This window comes from Polypterus senegalus, chromosome 10, assembly GCF_016835505.1.
Source record: "Polypterus senegalus isolate Bchr_013 chromosome 10, ASM1683550v1, whole genome shotgun sequence".
NCBI lineage: Eukaryota > Metazoa > Chordata > Cladistia > Polypteriformes > Polypteridae > Polypterus > Polypterus senegalus.
Window position 1 is genome coordinate 43,422,399 of NC_053163.1, and position 23,058 is coordinate 43,445,456.

Here is a 23,058-nt window from a genome sequence, read left to right on the forward strand (position 1 = left end):
TGACCTGTTTACTTGGTAGGCAAATAGAAGAGGGTCCACCAGGGTGCTGTCATGTCCTTCACATGAGCTAACACCAGTCTCTCAAAGGTTTTCATGACCACAGATGTCAAAGCAACAGGCCTGTAGTCATTCAGCCATGTTATGTATGATTTATTTAGATTTGGTGTGTTTGTGAAGGAAACCACACATACTGTAACTAATGATTTGTTGAAAAGCCATTTAAAGATAGGGGACAGTTTATCAGCACAGATTTTCAAGCAGGAGTGTGAGACACTGTTTGGACTTGCTGCTTTCTTGGTACAGTATGTTGTTTATTAAAGAGCTGGAACATATATTCTTCGTAGATATTTAACGAAGGTAGTGCAGGTTAAATGGTAAGAGTTTTTGGTGAGAAAAGAGTATTAGCTTGTACAGTAAACTGTGATGGCTAGTGCCAGTGATGGATGTGACCTTAGGCTTATCAGATATTCAGTAAAACACATTCAGGCCATCAGCCAATTGCTCATATAGCATTGGCCTTTGTAGGTTCGCTCTTTGGATACGTGGATGTTTTGAATTCCAAATAAATGTGGTTATGGTTGAATCTAATTTCTTAAAAAATAATTTGTTGATGTATATTGGAATGTTTTGAAATAAAAAGAGGAGCTTAGGGAGGATATTCATCTTAACAATGTTAATTCTTCCAGCTAAAGTGAGGTGAAGAGTTGACCATCTGTGCAAGGCTTGCTTAATTTCTTCCATACAGACGGTGAAATTTTGTTGATAAAGAGCTTTATGTCTACTTGTGATGTTTACCCCTAGATATTTAAACTGATCCCTAAATGTTTATGCAGGAACAGAGACAATTACTATATTTTACTTCAATAAGATCCACAAACTATTCTAATACTGTAAATATAGTTTTCAAACAACTAGCAAATAACTACAAACAAATGTTTAAAATTAGCTGTTTCTTACAGCAGGCACAGTTTCTTCACATGTCTGTCCAGTGTGCTGGTTTTGGTCTGCACACAAATTATTCTGTCTACACCTTTGGCATCTGGCACTGTCTTGATGATTCGACCCACTACTCAAGAATTGCAAGGTGTAGCATCATCTGCTATTAAAACAATGTCCCCGGTTCATAATTTCTTCTTGGTATAAGCCATTTTTGATGTTTTTTTCAACTATTGGCAAATTCTACCTCTGTTCCAAAACAAATCAACCATGTATTGAAATTGCTTCCAGCATCTTCGAGTATACTGATCATTTTTAGACAACAGTCCTGAAGGCATGTTGGGCTGTGTTTCCATTAACAGCTAGTGTTTGGGTGTGATTGCTTCCAAATCATTTGGAACATATGATGTATTTGTGAGGGAACTGTTGTTGATGATTGATTCAACTTCACACATTACTGTTTGGAGACTTTCATCGTCAAGTGTTTGTTAAGTATCGAGTTTAAAATCTTTATGTTTCTGATTTGTCTTTCCCACACTCCACGCTGATGAGAGGATGTTGGTGGATTGAAAATCCATTTGATTACTTTCTTCATCATGGCATTGCAAATTATTTTTTGGTCAAGATTTTTAATTGCTTCACATAACCTTTCTGCACCAGTAAAGTTTGTTCCATTATCCAAGCACATGATTTTAACATGCCCTCTTCTGCAAATGAATCAGTATATGGCACTGATACAAGAATCGGTGGACAGCATGTGTGCAGTCTCAATGTGTACAGCTCTAATTGTTAGACAAGTGAAAATTACTTCATACCTCTTGACCAGACTTTGTACTCTTAACTTGAAAGAGTCCAAAATAATAAACTCCAACATTGGATGAAGGTGGCTGGACAGGTAACAAACGATCTTCTGGCAAATCTGCCATTTTTTGCTCACCTGTTTTTGCATTGTATTTTACAAGTTACACACTTTGAAATGATTTTCCTGATAATTGCATTTGCTTGAGGTATGCAATATTTCTGGGATAGCTGTGCAAGAACATAATTCTGCCCACACTGTCTGATTTCTTTGTGAATGTGTTGCAATATAAGAGAAGCAATATGTGAACTGTTGTGGAGAATACGGCATCTTTAGCTTCTTCTGGTATTGCAGCTTTGTTGAGTCTTCCTCCGACTCTCAGTATTCCATCTTGTATGACTAGGTCAAGTTTAAAGATTTGAATGTTCTTTTTTATGGGAGCATTATTCTTTAACTCTTTCAGGGCTGATGTCGACTTTTGTCAAAATTCAGGGGTAGAGGATGGTAATCGGCCTTACATTTTAGTTCGACTCTCTTTGCTAGAAGGAAAGTTACATAGCTTTGTTGGTTTAACCTCGATTCCCTACGCATGCCTGAGTAGTGAAGAGCAAACAACCTCTAAAATGGCATTGACATCTGGAGAGAGACCAAAGCGAATGTGCAAAGCAAAACACTCCATTGACATTTTACATAATTTCGTTGAATAGAACTCTGACTTGTCAGACTCCAAGTTTGATACAAGTGATCTTGAGATCGACGAAACTTAGGTACCAGCATCATCTGATCGGTCTCCAGCTGATTGTGGTGCTGAACACTTTCATGTAACTGAAGCGCCTACAGCAGCGTTCATCTGGGAGGACCACCACATATTGTGTTAGACTGCGACCGCCACCGACCACCCACCTGCTGTGCGAAGACAGCCAGGCAGCATGCCCACCGTGCATTCCTGCTGTCCATGGAGGTGCAGAACATGCACCAGCAGCAGCCATGGAACATAGCAACTGATGTTTTAGGTTGACTTATGTGTGAAACAATTGCTTTGTGTGCTTTTCAGAAAAAATATTCAGCCCTCAAAGAGTTAAAGCCTTTAATTCTTATGGGAATTCCTGTAGTTGACTGAGATGAATAAACTCTGATTGTTCTTTAGCCATGTATTCTGGAGAAATTGGGTTTCGTTTTAAGGCAGTTTGTACTTTTCCATGTACAGTTTGATGAGTGTTTTTTGTTCTTCTTTGTTACTTTCAGATTGTCTGACTTCAAGTTGAAACGCTTTTCTTTCACTTTTTAATTGGAGCAGTATTTCTTTAAACTAGAGAAACCAAACCACTGCTTACTTTAAGCATAGCTATTCTTAGAAATAGGTGATGAGTTTATATGTGAAAAGAATTCCCCAGAGCTGTCCATCTTTTTAACCTGCCACTGTGTTGTGGAGAAGAATGCCTCTCTTCTATTGTGTCACTTATTGTAGGATGGATTAAGGGATCACTGAAGGAAGTAACTTTAGGGGGGGTTTGGAGACCTGAAGTTGTAGGGAAGAGAACAAACAAGACAGTTTGTCAATAAAATAAACAGCAGTAGGGATGTCAAATAATAAAAAAATTAGAGTTCAAATACCTGTATTAAAAATAAGTAAATATTCATATATATTCAGGCTTAGGTTCAAATTTCTGAAACAGCAGTGGACAAATTGGTAGTTTGGGTATCCAGGACTACCATTTTTTAATTCCGGTCAACTAATTACAGACTCATAAAGCCCAGCAGACTACACATGTTTCTGATCTTTGGTGTGCAGGTAACCTTTTTCAACTGCCTGGGCTTATTACAGTTGTGAAATTGACCTAAAACATTCAGAAGTTTATTGATCACGTGATAGCTTGAATGTTCTAACAATGCTCCTGTCACAAATTTTCAAGTGTTCAGCCTTAGGAAGTGGATATACAGTATCACAGGAAAGATAGCTAGATTATTTTTCTGGGGAACCAAATATATTAATATATTATGTAACATTTTGACAGCACCTGGCCAGTTTCTGACTGGAGATGCAGGCGTGACAGGACCTCCTGGATCTCAAGGACTACCTGGTGACACTGGATACAAAGGGATTAAAGGTAAAGTGCAATTTCCATGCATAGCAGTTGATCTGTTACATCAAATAACACTTAATCTTGTTATTGGCATTATAGAAAGTATCGTACATAATGGTTTTGAATCAGTGACAAAGTAATCTTACTGGAATTGTCATAAAATATTGAAGAATATTATGGTGCAGTGTCTGTCCTTTTTATTTTAACTAAGTCAAAATAAGCTCATTATGATACTGTCCAATATATGAGGAAGAAAATTATTTGCCTACTTAATCACCCTTAAGATGAATTCTGATTCCAACCTGGTCACCATCCTGTTTTCCTACTACATACCAGATGTATCCATATTAGATTATATGGTATATCTAAATTGGTTTTGTGTGAGTGTGTTTACGTGTGTCCCATAATGCTCCATAATGGACTGGACACACAAACAGTTTTACAGCATGTCCTGGATGGGTTCTGCCTCTGCATAAACTGACTGCTATTCAAGTTCAAGTTAACTTGAAATGTATTGTCTTGCATACTGATCACAATTACAGTACAATACAATACAAATACAGACAAAAAAAGACAACATAAAAATATACGTAATCTTCATTAGATCTAACTTGAATTACCTATGCTAGCTACCAAAACAGTAGACCTAATGTCAACTGAATCATCAATAATTATGGCTGCAAGAAACTGTTCAGGAGAGAAATGTTTGCTGGTTCCCCTTGAATTTTCATCTTTATCAAATTGCCTCAGTATTTTTTTTGAAGTAAAAACACTTCTGCTTTTGTGATCTTTCACAGTAGGAAATGTCATATTTGAATTTACTGATCAAGCCTGTCTGCTTTGGCATGAGTTCAGTTATTTGGCAGATTTTAAGTTTTCATAGTTATGGAATGTGGTATATGAACTGAGACTTCAAGTTTGTATGGATATTCTCTGAAAGTTGTGTGCAATGTATAGTGTAGGTTTTCTGCCAAACTAACTAGTGATTTTGTTTCCGACTATGACTTTGATTAATGGTATAGTTTAGAAAGAAGAATAGACTGTATTCATTGATTTTTACATGTCATTGACTTATATTTCACCATCTGACACATCATTCTTCAGAGGCATTGTGAGGCCAAAGAACTTTATCCACTGGACACCAGAATTCAATAGGAAGGACATGCCGTTACCAATGTCCACAGAAGATACTAAACATGATTATCTAACCTGGCTTGCACACCTACTCTAAATGTTGTTTTACAATAGGCCAAACTTTGATGAATCTATCACATACCTGTGCAATATACTCATGTGCATTTATGGAATTTGGGAGCCTTTGAATCCTGGCCCTCTTTAACTATGTCTAATATCCCATGGGTTTGTCTTATGTACAATAACTCAAAAGTCGAGAAACCTGAAGTGCATCCCCTATGACTAAAGTAAGTAATTCAGAGCGGGAAATCTTAACAAGGGTGACAGCTAAAATAAACCATAAAAATGTTGCTTGAGCAGTACAGTAAGTGCTTTGAAACCAACAATTTACTTCTTATTAAGAAATTGGGTTGGTACAATCCTGTAGCTGCCACAGCCTTTAAGAATCAGTTTTGCAGACCCTTGACTTCTTACAATGCTGTTCATATGACTTACATGACTTGATTTTGTTTCCTTTTCCCTTTGGCAGCATCCAGCTTAGAGTGTCCAAGGTTTTGGATTTTCAAAATGACTTGTTGGTTTGAACTCTGTCTAATGTTCTTTAGATGAGTATTTGGACCAGTGGCACTTAACTCCATTCCTGGAAGTTTGCAGTTGCTGTAGGTCTTTGCTTTAACACTAGAATTACCAGAGCCTACGAAAAAACTCGTAAATCCGTCCCACCTTAAATCGCTTCTTAAAATCGTTCACAGCTCTCCACCAGCGTCTTTTGTCATCTAAATGTGCTGATAAAAATCAGGCTGCAAGCAGCCAGCTATTCCATCCCCGAACCGACTTAGAACGTGCACAAACTTCTCCCAGCTCATGCCTTGATTGATTTTCTGAGAGTGAAGTGGAGTTTTAGAGTGGAAATAACAGATCGTTGTTTGGAACACACGCATTTCATGTCTGTTCCGTTTCTACAGTAATCTGTGTAAACACATTGTTAAAACAGAAATGTTTTTATATTCTACTAGTAGATGACGAAATGTAGGCATAAACTATATAATGTATGAAGCCTGAAGTATCACAGAAATACTTTCACAAAAGATACAAATCTAACACAACAATTGCGCTTTTATTCAAAAATATAACTGCAGAAAGAAAAAGCCACCTTAACCTGCAACATTGACACCCGTTTATTATGACTGCCTCCATGGTGCAATAGAATTGTCTGGGAATCAAAAGGTCGTGAGCTCGATCCTTCACCACTCCGTTTTGAGAAGTAAACTGCTCTTAGTCATACTATTTTAGAATAAAAACATACATTTGATTTCAGTCTGTAACAGCCGGTGTAATTTATGATACTTGTAAAGTTTAGCTTTGTTTTTTTTTTTTTAGTCAGTTTTATCTCAGCCGCGTTCACGAGCCCAAACACACCCCACCCCCGCATCTGACACTGCTGTTTTCACATAGACGCGCTGAAGCTTTAAGCAATATGGGCTTAATTTTAACATCATTTGTTAATTCAGATCCCTTAATTCCCTATAATAGTTGTAAACCACCACATTAAGATTTTAATTGTTGCCTGTTTCTTAATGCTAGAATCCCTGAAGCCTATGAAAATATTTGTAATGCATTAAATTTCTTCGCACACAATCATCATCTTTGTTTTACAAATGTGTCAATCAGCTCAAGCAGCATGCTACCCAATCCCCCACTGAGGCAGCTGAAGTCAGACACAAAATTCTTACAGCTGAAGTCTTTTTATCTGGGGGTGAGGTGTCTGGAATTGTATAGGGTAAAAAATATATTATTATTTGGAATACATACATTTCACATGTGTTCCGTGACTACAATGATCTCTGTAAATGTAGGATGACATGAAATGTGAAGTAAGAAATTTGAACACATAACTAAAAAAAACTTTTTTTCATGTTATAGTAATAATGACAAAATTCTGACGTGAAGTGTATAATGTGTGAAGAATGACTTCTAAATATCAAGTAAACACTTTCACAAAAGGTATAACAAAACAAGTATGCTTTTATTCAAGAATATAAAAGAAGAAAAACAAATTATTCAGTTTACATGTTGCTGTCAATGTGTAAAAACTGAAGTCGAAATATCAATCAACAGAACATAGACTTAGCTGGTGCAGAGGTAAGAACTCCTGTCTTGTCATGAGAAGGTTGTGGGTTCAATCCCAGGTCCTCCCTGCATGACCAGTTGTTATACTTGACACAGACTACTCAGCCAATCAGAACACAGCAGGACTGGTTTGATGTCACTCCTGTTGGGGAGAAAGCTTTTTTTAATCTTTTTAACCACAAAAAGACATAACATTTTATAAACTTGTCTGTGCTGTCAGTCAATCAAATTTTGGCATTTTCATGTTTTATTCTTTTAAAGAATTAAGCCTGGATTTAAGTTACTTGTGAGATATTTATTAATTTTTAATTTCAGAAACTCTGTGGAATGCTCTTTTTAAAATATTATTGTAAAAAATTGAGACTGCAATTAACATTAACAAGTTTCCTTCTAATTACTGTTGTTTTTAAGTTCTGTAAGATGTATACAGGCAGACAGAGCACTGCATAATAGACAGAGAAGTCACTATAAATAGATAAACAGGGAAGGCACTTTATAATAGATAGATATAAAACTGTCAGGTGAACAAAACAGGGAAGGGGATAGATAGATAGATAGATAGATAGATAGATAGATAGATAGATAGATAGATAGATAGATAGATAGATAGATAGATAGATACAGTGGTGTGAAAAACTATTTGCCCCCTTCCTGATTTCTTATTCTTTTGCATGTTTGTCACACAAAGTGTTTCTGATCATCAAACACATTTAACCATTAGTCAAATATAACACAAGTAAACACAAAATGCAGTTTTTAAATGATGGTTTTTATTATTTAGGGAGAAAAAGAATTTTAGGTGGCCGGGATTATGAATTTTCTCATAGGCTTCAGGGATTCTAGTGTTAAGGAACAATCAACAATTAAAACCTTAATGTGGTGGTTTAAAACTATAACAGATAATTAAGGGATTTGAATTAACAAATGACATAGCTAAAATTAAGCCCATATTTCTTTATTAAGCAGTTATCATTTGATAATGAAGTGCAAATGACAAAGGAGCCACCATCTTTCCAGCTAACATGGTTCCATTTAAACTGTATATATGCATTATGAAGTATCTATGTTACAGTGATGTGTCATTTGCGAACGAGTCGGCTCTAAGAGCCGATGCTTTGAAGCGAATGAGAGGAGCCGATGCCCGTCGAGCAGAGACGAAACTGCAGCCGCTCCTGCTCAGCTCTGCTGAAAATCCATTCGGCAGGGGCAGGACTTTATTTATATGGGCACACAGAATATTGGCTCATAATGCCAGCTTGTTCACGAATGACACATCAGACTAGGATCGTACCATTATGTGAAAGAAGGAAGGGGGTCAGACACTCCGAAGACAGTGAGTGTTGGTACAGGCCAGGTACACAGAGCTGTCGCTGTGACAGACGAGGAGCTAGATTTTAATGCAAGCGGATCTTGAAGAACAAAAGAAGAGTGAAGAAATAAGTGAAAGCCGAAAAAGAAGCAGCATCTGGCTGCATTTCAGTGATGTTGTAGACTGCAAAGCTAAGTGCAGAATTTGTAATATAAAAATATCCGTTAGAGCAGAGTCAATAACAAACCTGCACAGACATATAAGAACCACCCACCTATCCGTGCAACTGGAGGAGAGCGTGCCCTCTCTCCTGCCATCCACTGACCTTGGAAAAGAGCCAAGTACTTCTGCTGCAGCATCCACTGTCTTACCGAAAAGTGAAGATATAACACGGTCTTCAGTTCAGACCAAAATAAGCACATTTATTCCAAAACAAATGGTGCCAGAAAAATAAATAAGTGTCGATGAGGAGCTGGCTAAAATGACAGCTAGCGACTTTCAACCATTTTCCATTGTGAAGGACAGAGGATTTACAACTTTTGTACAGTCCTTAAACCCCATGTATGTTCTCCATAGCAGAAAAACTTTGTCCCAAACAATTATTCCACAACTATATAACAAGGAGCGTGCATTATGGCAAGACAGAGTCAACAAAGCTTCAGCACTTTGCCTTACAACTGACTGCTGGACATCCAGAACAACATGCTCATGCATGTCTGTCACTTGTCACTTTATTGAAAACTTTAATATGACATCCTGCCTTCTTGACTGTTTTGAGTTTGCTGAGAGACATACCGCAGAAAACCTAGCAGAGGAGCTACTAAAAGTGGCAAAAGAATGGCAAGTAAATGACAAAGCTGTGTTCTGTATTACTGATAACGCAGCAAACATAACAAAAGCCATAAAGAATTGCAGTTGACTCACAACCCATGCCTTGCACACACAATAAACCTGATAGCTAAAGATGCGCTGAAGGTGGTGAAACCAACTGTGGACAAGGTAAAGGCTATTGTAGAGTTTTTCCATAAAAGCACAATTGCCACAGTGAAGCTAAAGTCTATGTAACGCCAGATATGGATGCCAGAGCTAAGGTCCAAACAATAGTGTGCTACAATGATAGGAAGACTTTGCATTGTCGCTAAATATGTCCACTCAGAAAGAGTCTTCTCAAAAACAGGACAAATAATCATGGAGAGGAGAAATCACATCACCCAATCTAAGCTGAGGCATCTGGCATTTCTGAATGCCAAACTGGCCTAAAACCTTTTATTCAAAGAGTCATAGTGTTGTGTTGTTGTTGAGTTTGGCCTTTATTTAATTTGTTTGCTGTGGTTTTGTGTTTTATTCATTTAAAGCTTTTATTAAAATGTTAAACAATAGTAACTGTGTATTTTTTGTAATGAAAAAATGTATAAAAATATGTAATGTCTGAAAACAATGAATAAGAAATTGCTTATACACAAACCATTCATAATTGCTTAATTAGGCTAAAATATAAGCATCCAAGTGATACTAAACGAAGAGCCATTCGGGAGCCGTAAGAACCGGCTCTTTAAAGGGAGCCGATCCAAAAGAGCCGAAGCTTTGAAAAGAGCCGGAGTTCCCATCACTACTATGTTAATACCCATCCATCCATCCATCCATTTTCCAACCTGTTGAATCCTAACTACAGGGCCACGGGGGTCTGCACTATGTTAATACAATTTTTTTAAATAAATCAGAGAGAAGGGAAGAACCAAGAGGTATAAATCTGTTCTGGACCACAAAACAAATGGGTAATGTTCTCAGAAAATGAAAAATATACAGTGTGATAAAGATTTGTCCATGAAGAATTTAAGCACTAACAAGCCATATAATTAAGTACCAAATTTTACTATCTTCTAGGCATGGCTTTTAATTATGTCTATCTATCTATCTATCTATCTATCTATCTATCTATCTATCTATCTATCTATCTATCTATCTATCTATCTATCTATCTATCTATCTATCTATCTAATTATGAAACTCATTAAAATGAAAACCAACACCCACTGCAGACCTCAAGGACTGACATTGATTTAGACTATTGCATTTCTATTGTTGGTAATCAAACCTTTTGACTGCTGTTCTTTTTGCTCTTTTCCCAATTGAAAAGCAAATGAAAAAGTATGGCTGAAGTCTGTATCCAAGAGATAGCTGAGTGTTCTCTCATTGTTAGTTTAGTGAGTAGCACCCTTTCAATTTCAGCTTAGAGTTCTGGCAACATACCTGCTCACAGTTTTATATTGCAAATCCCGGTCAACTTCTCCCCCAGTCTAAAGTCACTGAATCATGCCACACAAACTTTCAAGCTTGGGGGATGCTCTTTGATCAAATGTACTTGTGTCATGCCTCACTGCTCCACTCACAGTTTTCATGTGCCGACCATTTTGATTGAATGTCACTGAATCACACCTCTCACACTTTCACAGGACACTGTCCTTCAGTCGAATGTACTTGTGTTGTGCAGCTCCATGCCAAGCATCACCGCACGCAATTTCACTTAGGAACCCCGCTCTTTCCCCAGTCAATTGAATATCACTGTTCCACTCCACTAGCAATACAGACTGGGTGAAGCAAGAATAAGGATGTGCTTAGTGTGACTCGCCCTGGAATTTCCTGCCATGCACCCAGGTCTGCTAGGAAAGGCATTGTCTCCACTCTTTGACCCACAGCTGGAAGAAGCTGGTATGGAAATGAATGGGGAAACTTCAACAGAAGACAGGAAAAGATGTGTGAATTGCAGCAGGAAAACATATAAAACCAGGGGGCTTTGCCCACATTGATTCCAGGATTGTACATCATAAAATGTCTTGGTTATGTATAGTAAAAAACAGTTTTTACTAAGATGCCTATTTTTGTGTTTTACTTGGTTGATATTGGTATGAAACAAAGGTTTATATTCATATAAAGACTTTCCTTTAATAATTTGGAATTTTATGCTCATCACTGTTCTGTCATTTACAGCTCCTTTGTTACATAAGCAAAATAAAAGCCTTTTTTTTGGGTATGTAATTTAGTTGCAATAATGCCAGAAAACAAAATAATGAAGTGTTAAACAAATAGACACAAAATAAAAACTATTTCAAGTAAAGAAAAAACAAGCAAATATAATATTGAGACATGCATAACTTACTTTTGGGTTATGTGAGCTAAACTTTATACCACCAGTATTGAGTGTACAAGGCAGAAATGAATCCTCTGGATGGTGTAATAGTCCATCACACTTACCCACAAACGCACATTCACATAGCAGCATTTTAAAGTAACATGTATGTCTTTTGGATGTGTGAGGAAAAAGGAAGAACCAACATATATTAGGTATGTCCAGTAAACTCCACACAAACAATGTCAAGTTGCAGGAACTGAACTTGGGATGCTGAACTAGAAGCTAATGAACTAAAACTAATGAACTCTGTGCCCCCATGCAACAATAAATAAATCAAATCAAATAAAAAATATTTTTGCAATATAAAAACATGCAGTTTGAAATATATACACACAATTAAATTTTGTGCATATAGATGAAAAGATGCTGATCATATAAATTCATGATTTCAGACTTCAAAACATCAATTTGGCCCCACCTGTTCAAATAGCATTGGCCACTCATGAATACTCTCTAGTCTGCCTAAAATGTGCATCCTTGTACAGATGTTTCAGTCCTCACTGTTTGGTATAAGAAAAGAAGTGAAGACAAGCACTTTTTGAAAGGTCTGTCTCAATAATATACATTTTTCATCTCTAATGAATAATTTTTAATTGGTATTTTACATTTTACTGCTCTAATAGTTTTGTTGATTGCACACCACTCCTCTGCCATCTTGTATAATTTAAATGCCTGTGTTTGAACTTCATGGTTCTCATGCTCATAAAAAGACAAAAGGCACAAGGTACAAATAAACAGAAACCAAATATTTAAAAGAAAAAAAAATCAGGCAAAGACAATATTGTATACTGTACAATCATGTACTTCATGGCACTTTTATTTTTAGGGGAACCAGGAGACTGTGACTGTACACGGACAAGTGTTACAAGTTTTGAATTTCAAGGACCTCTTGGTCCTAAGGGACAAACTGGGCTTCCAGGAAGAAAAGGACAAGTTGGTGAAGAGGGAATATCAGGATTACCTGGCTCACCAGGATTTACTGTAAGTCTTAAAGAATATGAGCATGTTTTATGTAATATTTTATTTATTGATTGCAAATATTTTTTAGTTGTTTACTCTTACTATGTATGTGTGAGTGGTGTCAGAATATACTGTACTTTTTTAGTTTAAGGGTTAAGGGTTGTGCCAATATGAGGCCCAAGTGGGCTTTGGTCCCCACAATTTTTTTATTGGCCCACCCTACAGTTTAGGTTTTTTTTTGTTTTTTTTTTGCTCATATGAAAATTAGCCCATACTGCTTACACAAGTTTCAGATATGAATATACAATTGCAGGGAATGGTAAAACCGTAATCAGACTATTGCTTTTTTGTAATGTTCCACTGGTAAAACTATAATGAATATTATTTATACCTGTGCCTTGCCATGGACTGATATGTCTTACATATCAAGAAAGTGTAGGAAGTCAATTTATCTTTCCCAGTTGTAAGTCGATTTAAATTATTATTAACAAAAACAATTTAAATTTAAAAAATGTAAATGCCATTTAAGTTAGTATCACTGGACTTCTAAAAATCTCTTTTTTTAAATGAATCTATATTTAGCAATAAAAAAATATTATGCCCATTCATAACAAATTTATACCCTCCTTTTGATGAAATCCATTACTTTTTTATTTACATGTACTGTTTATTGATATTAGCAGCACAGTGGTATGAGTTTTCGATGAATTGAGTAAGCAGTGTGAATATTTGTTAATGATGTCAGACTAACATTTATAGTTCAATTATTTTTTTCTAAATTAAATCCCATATCAGTACTTGATGCATCAATCTAACGGATAGCCTACCGTAATGGGGACAGCAAAATCATAATTTAATGAAGCACCCCGATAAACCATAAACAAAGTTAATTTAGGATCCTGAAATGTTATGCAATTGAAATATAATAATTATCTTTACACATTGACCACGATTCCTATTAAATCTGACCTCACCGTTGTATGGAAAGAACACAGTATCACTATCCAATTAATGCAGGATGTCAGAAGGTTTCTCAAATGAGAAGCTGACTGTTGAGAACTTTTTAACAAGACAGATGCAAACATTGGTTTATGAAAAATACTATAAAGTACTACAAATAAAAGTTTCAACCAAAGAATCTACGTCAATATTGTTGTTGTTCTAGATAGAACTATTTTTTTCAATAAATTAAACATTAAAAAAAATACACAATGTCTTTTCAACAAGTACTTGAACACCTTCCATATTAAAACCTGGCTCCTCAAAAAATACTTTGGAGTTTTTAATAGCTTGTTTAACGTATTGTCAATAGTAGGAAGTGAAATATGGCTAAATTGAATACTTATCATTAATTTGTATTATTATATGTTGTAGCCAATAATCTTTGTCTTCTTAAAAATTATGATACAACAGCATCCATGAGTGTAATGTCAGTTAAATGACAAACATTAGTATGATTGTGTCAGAAAAAACAGACCTTGGCAATTGATATATACTTACTCACACAATCTTATTTAAACCTCAATAGGGTGTTCTGACCACTGGGGAGAAGACTTTGTACACAGCCTTCCCACTGTCTAGGATGAAAGTATTTTTTTATTATGTGATAAACAAAATCATAACCCTTCTAAATATAAGGTGTTACTGCATAACAAAGTCATAGATCACCTTCTTCAAGCAGTAGAGTTCCATTTCTTATAGTAGCTGGAAGAAGAATGTCATTCTATTAAGCCAATTTCAGAAAGGTCCCTAAATAAACAAAAATAAAAAAAGCTTGTTTCCAGACAGAATGAGCTAATGTGCAGAGGAGCTCTCTCCAATATTCCACTCCATATTTGTAAATGTCCTTGGATTTACAGCAAGTGCCCAGCCTATGGAAACAGGCAACTGTTATTCCCATTAACTGTTATTGGCAAAAACTGCACACCTAAAAGCATTAAGTGATTTTAGATCAATGGCATTAACTTCTCATATCATAAAATCCTTTGAGAAGTTAGATAAGAAAAAACTACAAAACTCTTATGGACCCTCACCAATTTGCATACAGAGCAAAGATGGGTGTGGAGGACACCATAGCAACACTTTTGAATTTTTTACATGAGCACTTGGAAGGATCAAAAAACTACGCAAGAGTGTTATTTATAGACTTTTCGGCAGCTTTGAACACAATCTAGCCCCACATTTTAGTTGAGAAACTGATTGGACCCTGGGGTGGATTCTGGACATTTTAACAAATAGAACACAAAGAGTGAGTGTCAATGGCTGTTTCTCTGATAGCCTAAGTTCATCTGTGGGCACTCTACAAGATTGTTGTTTATCTCCTCTTTTGTTTATCCTGTATACAAATGAATAATGGAGTTTATACAAGGATAGACATATCCTGGAATTTACAAATGACTCTGTCATTGTATGTCTTCTAAATATAAGGAATACAGCCATCACTCTAATTTATGACTTAATATTTCTAAGACAAAAGATATTGTTGTAGATTTCAGGTACTCTCCACCATTGACTGTCTCAACTTTAATTAAAGGGGAGACAGTGGAGACGATAGAGCAATACAAATATCTTTTGGTTTGGCAGTCTCAGCAATAAGAATATAAATCATCTTAACATTTCAAAAATTTGCAGTAAAATTATTAGTTCATAACAGAACTCTGCCACTGAAATGTATTGCAGACAGGTTAGAAAGAAAACCAAATCAATTTATGCAGACAGTTACCATCCTTGTGGCTGTGAATTCCAGCTGTTGCCATCAGGCTGCATATTTAGATTTCCAAAGGTATAGAGCAACAGATTTAACTCTTTTATTCCTAGAGCTATAAGCATTTTAAATTCTGTTACTTGTTGGGATGCTGCTAAATGTTAAATTCTGCATTATTATTTTGTGTACTGTTGAAAGTAATTATTGCTCTTTGATGTGATTCTTATTGATCTTGAGCGTGTGTTTATGCAGTAACATTGGTTGTCAAATGTGTTTTTGTACTTTTCTGTTGCAAATAAATTTCACTCTGAGATAATAACGTCTACTTAAACCTAAACTTAAACTTAAGTCCTAAAATTGAATAAATCTAACCTAGGTTAACAACAATACATACATACTATAACTGGTTTTAGTAAGTGGTTCACAGTCCAATCTTGGACAAACACATACACACACACACACATTGAGTTGCCACTTAATCTAACTCTTACACAATGTGGGAGAAAAACTGTAGTACCCTGAGAAAAGTCTACATGGAGAAAATGCAAACTGCAATTTATTTTGTCATCATTTTATCATGAAAAATAATCTATGATGTAGAAGTTGTGTCAAAAAACAAGTACACCTTTAGTGCTTCAATACTTAATTAAAGATGGGTGGTACTTCTTAACTGCCTGATCAGGAAGTCCCACTATCAATATGTAAAATCAGAACCATTGGCATTCTGGCCTGGAGCATTTAGGTTTATATTAACACCATGACCACCCACCAAAAACTTACATCTTCAATGATTTTACAGAAGCAATTGCTACTGTTCATCGGTCCAAGGCCGGAGTTATACTTCACGCGACGCGACGCATGCTGCAGCGGACGCTTCTGCTATGCAAGCGTTGTAGTGTTCATACTTGCGCGCGTACTTTACGTAAATCTGGAGGAATCCACCAGGTGGCAGTGCAAGATATTATCACTGTGAGAACATGTTCGGCTTCTCTGTGTTGTGAATTGCCTAGAACACCTATTAAATTCTGATGACACCTTACCGCAATATCTCTGAAAAGGATGTTTATTGATTAAATCCATCAATCCAGGGATGTGTCCATTCCAGCAAGCATTGGGCACGAGTGAGAAACAGTCCCTTGACGAGGCCTCGGCTCATTGCAAGGTGAATACAAGCACACAAATACACTAGCGTCATTTTAGCGGCACCAAATCCCCAAATCTGCATATCTTTTGAAGGAAACTGGAGCACAGTGTGGAATACAAGCAGGAAATACCAGCAACATAACTCCCTGCGAGACAACAGTGCTATCGCTCCACCACCATGACACCCCCATGTGTGTAATTAACAGTATTCATTATTTAAACAAAATTATCTGTAAAATGTAACATACACACTTTAATGCGTTTCATCATGAAAGTGATATCAAGTATAAATCTAAAGATTCTAAATGTGCAGAGAGTTGGAATATCATACATTTAATTTGTTCTGTGTGGCGATCTACTGCTGCTTTCCGCTGCTGTCAGGTCCAAGAAGCTCGTAGCGATTAAAAACTGGGATGACGTTTACGACGGTCTGCTTTAATGATAAAGTAAACTACGAGGTTAATGTGGACATTTCGAGTTTAAAGCCGAAATTTCCACTTTAATCACAAAATACACGTTTTCACCGTGTCCTTTATTTTTTTCTCAGTGGTTAAATACAGTATAACGCTACACATTATGTTGCTGTTGTTAAGTTGCAAAAATAAAAAAATAAAAAAGACGACACAAAAGATGGTATGTGAGACTTTTAAAATGTATCATGTCATTACGTTCGGGAACTATCTACATGTGACAGAGAGCCTCTATGCCGATCCATTGGGATGGATGCTTTGATGTGGTGAAGCAAAATACCGACATACAGATGCATTCGTGGTGCTTTTATATTCAAGCGTCGCATATTCCCGATCGTAATGACACGATACATTTTAAAAGTATCACATACCATCTTTTGTGCCGTCTATTTTTTTTGCAACTTCACATCGGCAACATAATGTATAGCGCTGTATTTGAGCCACTGAGAAAAAAATAAAAGACACGGTGAAAACGTGTATTTTGTGATTAAAGTGGAAATTTTGGCTTTAATCTCGAAATGTCCACTTTAACCTCGTAGTTTACTTTATTATTAAAGCAGACCATCGTAAACGTCATCCCAGTTTTTAATCGCTACGAGCTTCTTGGACCTAACAGCAGGTAAAGTAAAAAAATAAAAAATAGAAGGCACAAAAGGTGGTATGTGTGACTTTTAAAATGTATCGTGTCATTACGATCGGGAATATGCGACGCTTGAATATAAAAGCACCACGATTGCATCTGTATGTCGGCATTTTGCTTCACCACTTTGAACCATTCATCAAACAGCAAAGCACGCACATCGATCCCCGAAGGATCTCTATAGAGGCTTGCTGTCACATGTAAATAGTAAACAGAGACTCTGACGTCACGTTCCAACTTTTAGCACACTGCACCCCCCGACTTTTTGCTGGTACTACAACTCGCGCACACGTCGCGTTAATTTCTGAGGACCTGCTGAAAGGACGCATGAATGCTGGGAATGCGTGGCAGCCATGATGCGGGCGCATACGCGTTCTGAACGTGAAGTAAAAATCGGCCCTAAGAGAAGTTGCAACTCTGTTTTTAAAATAATCTGAAGTCCATAGTTGTATATTCAAAAGAATTATTTACATACAGAGAACTTTCAGAATAGCTATCAAATTTTCCAGGTAAATGTATCCACTCAAATTCACCAACATATCATACTAGCATCCTGGTGTAATAAGACAACAGAAACAAAGATAATGGTTTGGGGATTGCCCCGTATATTTGCAACAAAAAGTTAATTGCAATAGCAAACAACAAGTGAGGTGTCATTCGAGATCGAGTTTAAATGTGACTGAGGGTGATACAGAGGAATGGCAGTTTTATGGAAGGGAGGCAAGATCAGCTACCTCCTATGCACACATATGTGACACTGGAGAAAGCTTTCAGACTTCTTCAAGAGGTTTGAACACTCTGTAACTAAGGTGGTTCAAAAAGTGGATCTGTTCATTCTTCAAGCAGATAAAGTCAGAGAGGAACAGATTATAAGGGGTTCTGCAGGGTCACATATGATGCTTTTACAACTCTGACTTAGAGGGAGAAAAGAAATCCTCCCATATTTCTCAATTCATTACAAGATATACGTGAAGAAGACAGTTATGAGGTAGCATGACATAGACTGAAGCTGACATTGAGACAGGTACTCATTAGAGAAATATCTAACCATAATAACTCAGACATTCAGGATTTAAAAACAGATATCAAAGAATTTTGGTCCAAGCTTGCTGAAATGCCCCACAAATGTTTATATATGTCAGCTGAGTACAAGACTACGCACACTCAAAACCATCTGAAAAGTGAATGGATGATGTTGTTCAAACCCTGAGAAAACAGGTGGAACAGATACAGCATCAACTCAGTGTCATGACAGTGGGAAACCATTCTTTTTCAGAAAGGGAAAACATAAAGAAAAATGTTAAAGTTACATCTGACAAGAATGTAAAATCTAACACGTGCAAAGATCCGGATGACTCTTTCTGTTACCAGTGTGTTAACAATGGTTATTTGACCACCAACTATGCTACTGCAGAGAACCCCACCCAAGTTATCCAGAAGCTGATTTGGTCCCTTCACAGAATTAGGCAAGGCAAAAAGAGTCATCCCAAAGTACACCTAGAACAGGAGGAGTAATCTGTCAGACTAGGTGCAGTGGACATTACCAGAACTAGTGAACTTCTAAAGGGATTAGTTAGCCCATCTGCCATGGAAAATGTCAGAATTCAAGGGCAACCATTCAGAGCACTTTTGAACACTGGCTCAAGAGTCACCATTATATCTGAGAGCTAGTATTCACATTATCTGTCTCATGTGCCCATCTACAAATTGACAGATCTTGCTATATGGGATCTGAGTGGCTCCAGTTATCCATACAGTGGCTATGAATCAGTTGACTTAGGACTCTCTTCAGATATGACTGGAGCTGAGGAAATTGTGCCTACATTAGCTTTAGTGTGCCAAAATCCTAAGAGATCTTATCCTGTTCCTGTCATCATGGCGTAAATTCCATGAAGCTATTTTTTCTGCTCAACCATTGTGAGAGATAGTTAATGGAAAATTTCATGCTCTAAGAATTTGCAGTCTTATTCTGGAGTGCCTGCCTATACCCATTACGCCAAACTCTCACGATAAAGTGGGCAAATTGAAATGGATGGAGCGTGCAATATGTGGCCTGTAAGGTGGAGCAGCAGCATCTTATGAGCAAAAGTATTCTAATAGTCAAAGTAGCCCAGAACATCAAGCTTCCAGCTGGAGTATTGGTGCCACCAGTCCTGTTTCATTCATCCTTCATGGATGAAAATAATTTCACATTGGTGCTTTGCATTGAGTCATAGAAGCAAACAACTGTTCCTTCTGCCACAATCTTATCCCAGGTATATTGGACAGACAGTGTTATCATGCCTGAAGGGAGAAATCAGCAACCAACAGGTTTGGACCGACGGTTATTCAATTTTGGTGATTTACCCATCTCTGAAAGTTGGAAGGCTAGCCAAAATGTTGACTGAGACAGTAAACGTTTTCTCATTAAATGAGTGAAATGTGAGGCTAGCTAAAGGTGTAGAACACCATATACTGTATGACTTAGTGACCCTTGTGTCATTCAAGGAGAGATTCCAACACATTGCACTGGAAGACTTTCAAGATGGATGTTAGAATGAATGGGCTTGGGGCAGTGCTCAACCAAGAAAATCCCATTGCTCAGTGGCCTTTGCCAGTCGGAAGTTGAGCCAGTCATAGAGTAATTATCCTATACGTCAACTAGAATTTCTTGCTTTGAAATGGGCAGTAGTGGATACATTTCCCAGTTACTAGTTTAATGCCACATTTATATTCAGGACCAACAATAATCTCCTTACCTATGTTGTGATGATTGCCAAACTGAATGCTGCAGGTCACAGGCGGTGAGCTGCCCATACCATATATACTTTTATCATCCACTATAAGGACAGAACAGTGTTGATTCAGACTTGCTGTCAAGATGTCAATCCAAAACAGAGGAAATATGGAAGGAAATATTGCTTTCTGAAATTTCAACTTTCTATCAACTGATCAGTTTTAGTGATATTTCAAGTGGCATTTCTAGATTTATTGATCAACTATGAGCCCCAGTGCTATCCCACCTGCTTATGATTGCCCTACACAGTTGGAAATTAACCCATTAGAGTCAATTATAGGGGCTATCAGACATCAAGTGGAGAGGCCAGTGTATTTCAAGCTCTGAAGAATCAATATCTGTTGTTGCCCTGCTTCAGCAAGAAAATCTAGTTTTCAGCTAGAGCATGGACTTATAGTAAGTTTGAGAATAAATTTAGAACTCAGTTTGAAGATGTTAAGCAAAGCTGAACAACTGGCATCTACAATGGCTGCAAATTCCGAATGCAGTGCTGGGTGACAGACTAGCTGCACTGGAAGATGAATACAAAAGGAATAATATCAGAATCGAAGGTCTCCCTGAAAACCGTGAAAGTCAAAACCCAGTGAAGTTCATAGCTGAACTATTCTCTAAAATAATTGGAGAGGACACAGAGAGAGCAGCAGCTTACCGCATACGTGGATCAAATGCCTCAAAACCTAGGAGCTTTATTGTGTATTTTGACAAATTACAATTTAAATTAAATATAATGTTACTTCTCAGACAGAAACAAGAGATTATATTTGAAAAAAGCAGCTGCTAAACATGGTTGCTCCACAACAGGGATTATGGGTAACACCTTCAGGATAGTAACAGTTGTGATAAACAGCAGCCTGTGATTTAAGATCACATGACTGCGGCCTAGATTGTGCTCTAATCAGTCAGCCAGGGAGTTTTGCTACCATATTTTGGGATAATACATAAGATCCCCTCCAGTTAGGATGAAGACCATCTCTTTTGAAAAATCCAGGCCTTTCCCAAAAATCATCCCAATTGTTCACAAATGCTATGCTTTTATTTCCATACCAGATATCTAGGCAGCAGTGAAAGGAACACAATCTGCTATAAATCACATCCCCTCTATATAATCTTGGTAAGGGGCCAGGTACAGTACAACTAAATTACAACATTTTCTTTTAGTTTTGGTACATAGAGAGATGAAGTTCATCTTTATCATCAGTGACACAATCCAATGTGTCAGAAATCTTTGCTCCTGAGAGAACTCATTAACTACTGGTTTAACACAGTTTGGAATTCTAACATTCCGCACTATGGAATTGCCAATTATGAGCACTTTGTTGTTGTCAGGATCCACAGGCATGCTGCAGAGTACTGAAAATCTGTTCTGGGACAGAATTGGTGACCTGGGTGCTGAGGGACAAAATTTTGGCTTCTTAGACCCCTGTCTTACTGTTACCCACTCGCCCTGTAGCTGAATTGGTGCTGCTGATATTGGCCGCACACTCACTATATTGGGTTTAGTAGAGACTGAAGATGAATGAGAAACAGCCAAATTATCTAAACAAACCGAATCAATCCAATTTTCGGTTTGCCTAATTGCTATCAGGTTCCTAACGTGGTCCTCCAATTCGCGTATTTTCCCAACCAACTCTAAATTAACTAAACACTTTTGGCAGGTGAAGCTGTTTATATTGTTGGCTAGAAAACCTGAACCGTACATGCTGCAGGACACACAACATATAAAAATGCCCTCGATGGGCAGAGAACAGATGGAACTTACATTTTAGCGCTGAGTTCATCTTCTCTGTTTCTGCAGTAACTTCGGTGATTTTCCATGCTGAATCACTAAGAGATGGCTTTAATGACAACTAACACTGCAAAAACAATTACACAGTTTGTAATTGATCGCAAATTATCAGACTCCTGGAGATTTCTAAACCCAAACTCAAGAGCATAGTCCTTCTACTCACCAGTACATCACTGTTACCAAGAATTGATTATTTCCTTATAGATAACAATTTCTTGCCCAGAATTAAATCTTGCAAGAACAACGCTATTGTTATCTCTGACCATGGCCCTCTAATCATGGAGCTCAAATCATTATGCCCCACATACTCATCTCACAGCTGGTGTCTTAACCCACTTTTATTAGCAGACGAGAAGTGTGCAGAGTTTACATCCAAGAAAATCAATTTTTATTAGAGACAAATACATCCTCAGCTGTCTCTGCAGGGAAACTGTGAAGGCTTTTTTAAGAGGACAGATTGTTTCATATCTTTCCCACAAAATAAATTGGAAACCAAGAAGGCATAAGAGCTCATCAGAGAAATTACCAGAATACAGTACACCCCCAAAATTCGTGAGGGTTACGTTTCTAGAGAACCCGCGAATTGTGAAAAACCGTAAATTTTGGATGTGGTTAAAAAAATGCCTATTTTTATAGTTTAAACCCAAAGTATGCCCCCAAAACACTTTAATTCAATTTCAAACTCAGCTTAATACATTTCCTAAAAAAAAGAATGTAAAGGTAAACCTGTATACTGTACTGCTATGTCTTCCACAGTGCTAGAATGTAAAATACTGATGTTACCGCTATATGTACTGTAATTCATGCAAGTGCGTTTTCTTTGCCAGAATCTTTAGAAACTGCAGGGCATTTCGGCGGCATCTTGGGGCGTTAACCCTTAAACTGCCACATACTTGGGGGTTAATGCATCCCTGGACGCCAAATACTTTTTTGCTGCACTTTTTAAGTAAAAGTCACAATTCACAAAGAAAAAGTGAAATTTTAATGGAACATTTTT

General features: G+C 37.1%; 1 protein-coding gene across 1 annotated transcript in view; it reads left to right on the forward strand.

Moving 5' to 3' along the window:
* Positions 1-23,058, forward strand: part of col4a6 (collagen, type IV, alpha 6) — a 582,406-nt gene that overhangs the window by 301,139 nt on the left and 258,209 nt on the right. The window contains exons 20-21 of the mRNA XM_039765772.1: positions 3,751-3,843; positions 12,409-12,563. Of these exons, the coding sequence (XP_039621706.1) occupies positions 3,751-3,843; positions 12,409-12,563 (248 nt within the window). The remainder of the gene's footprint in view (positions 1-3,750; positions 3,844-12,408; positions 12,564-23,058) is intronic.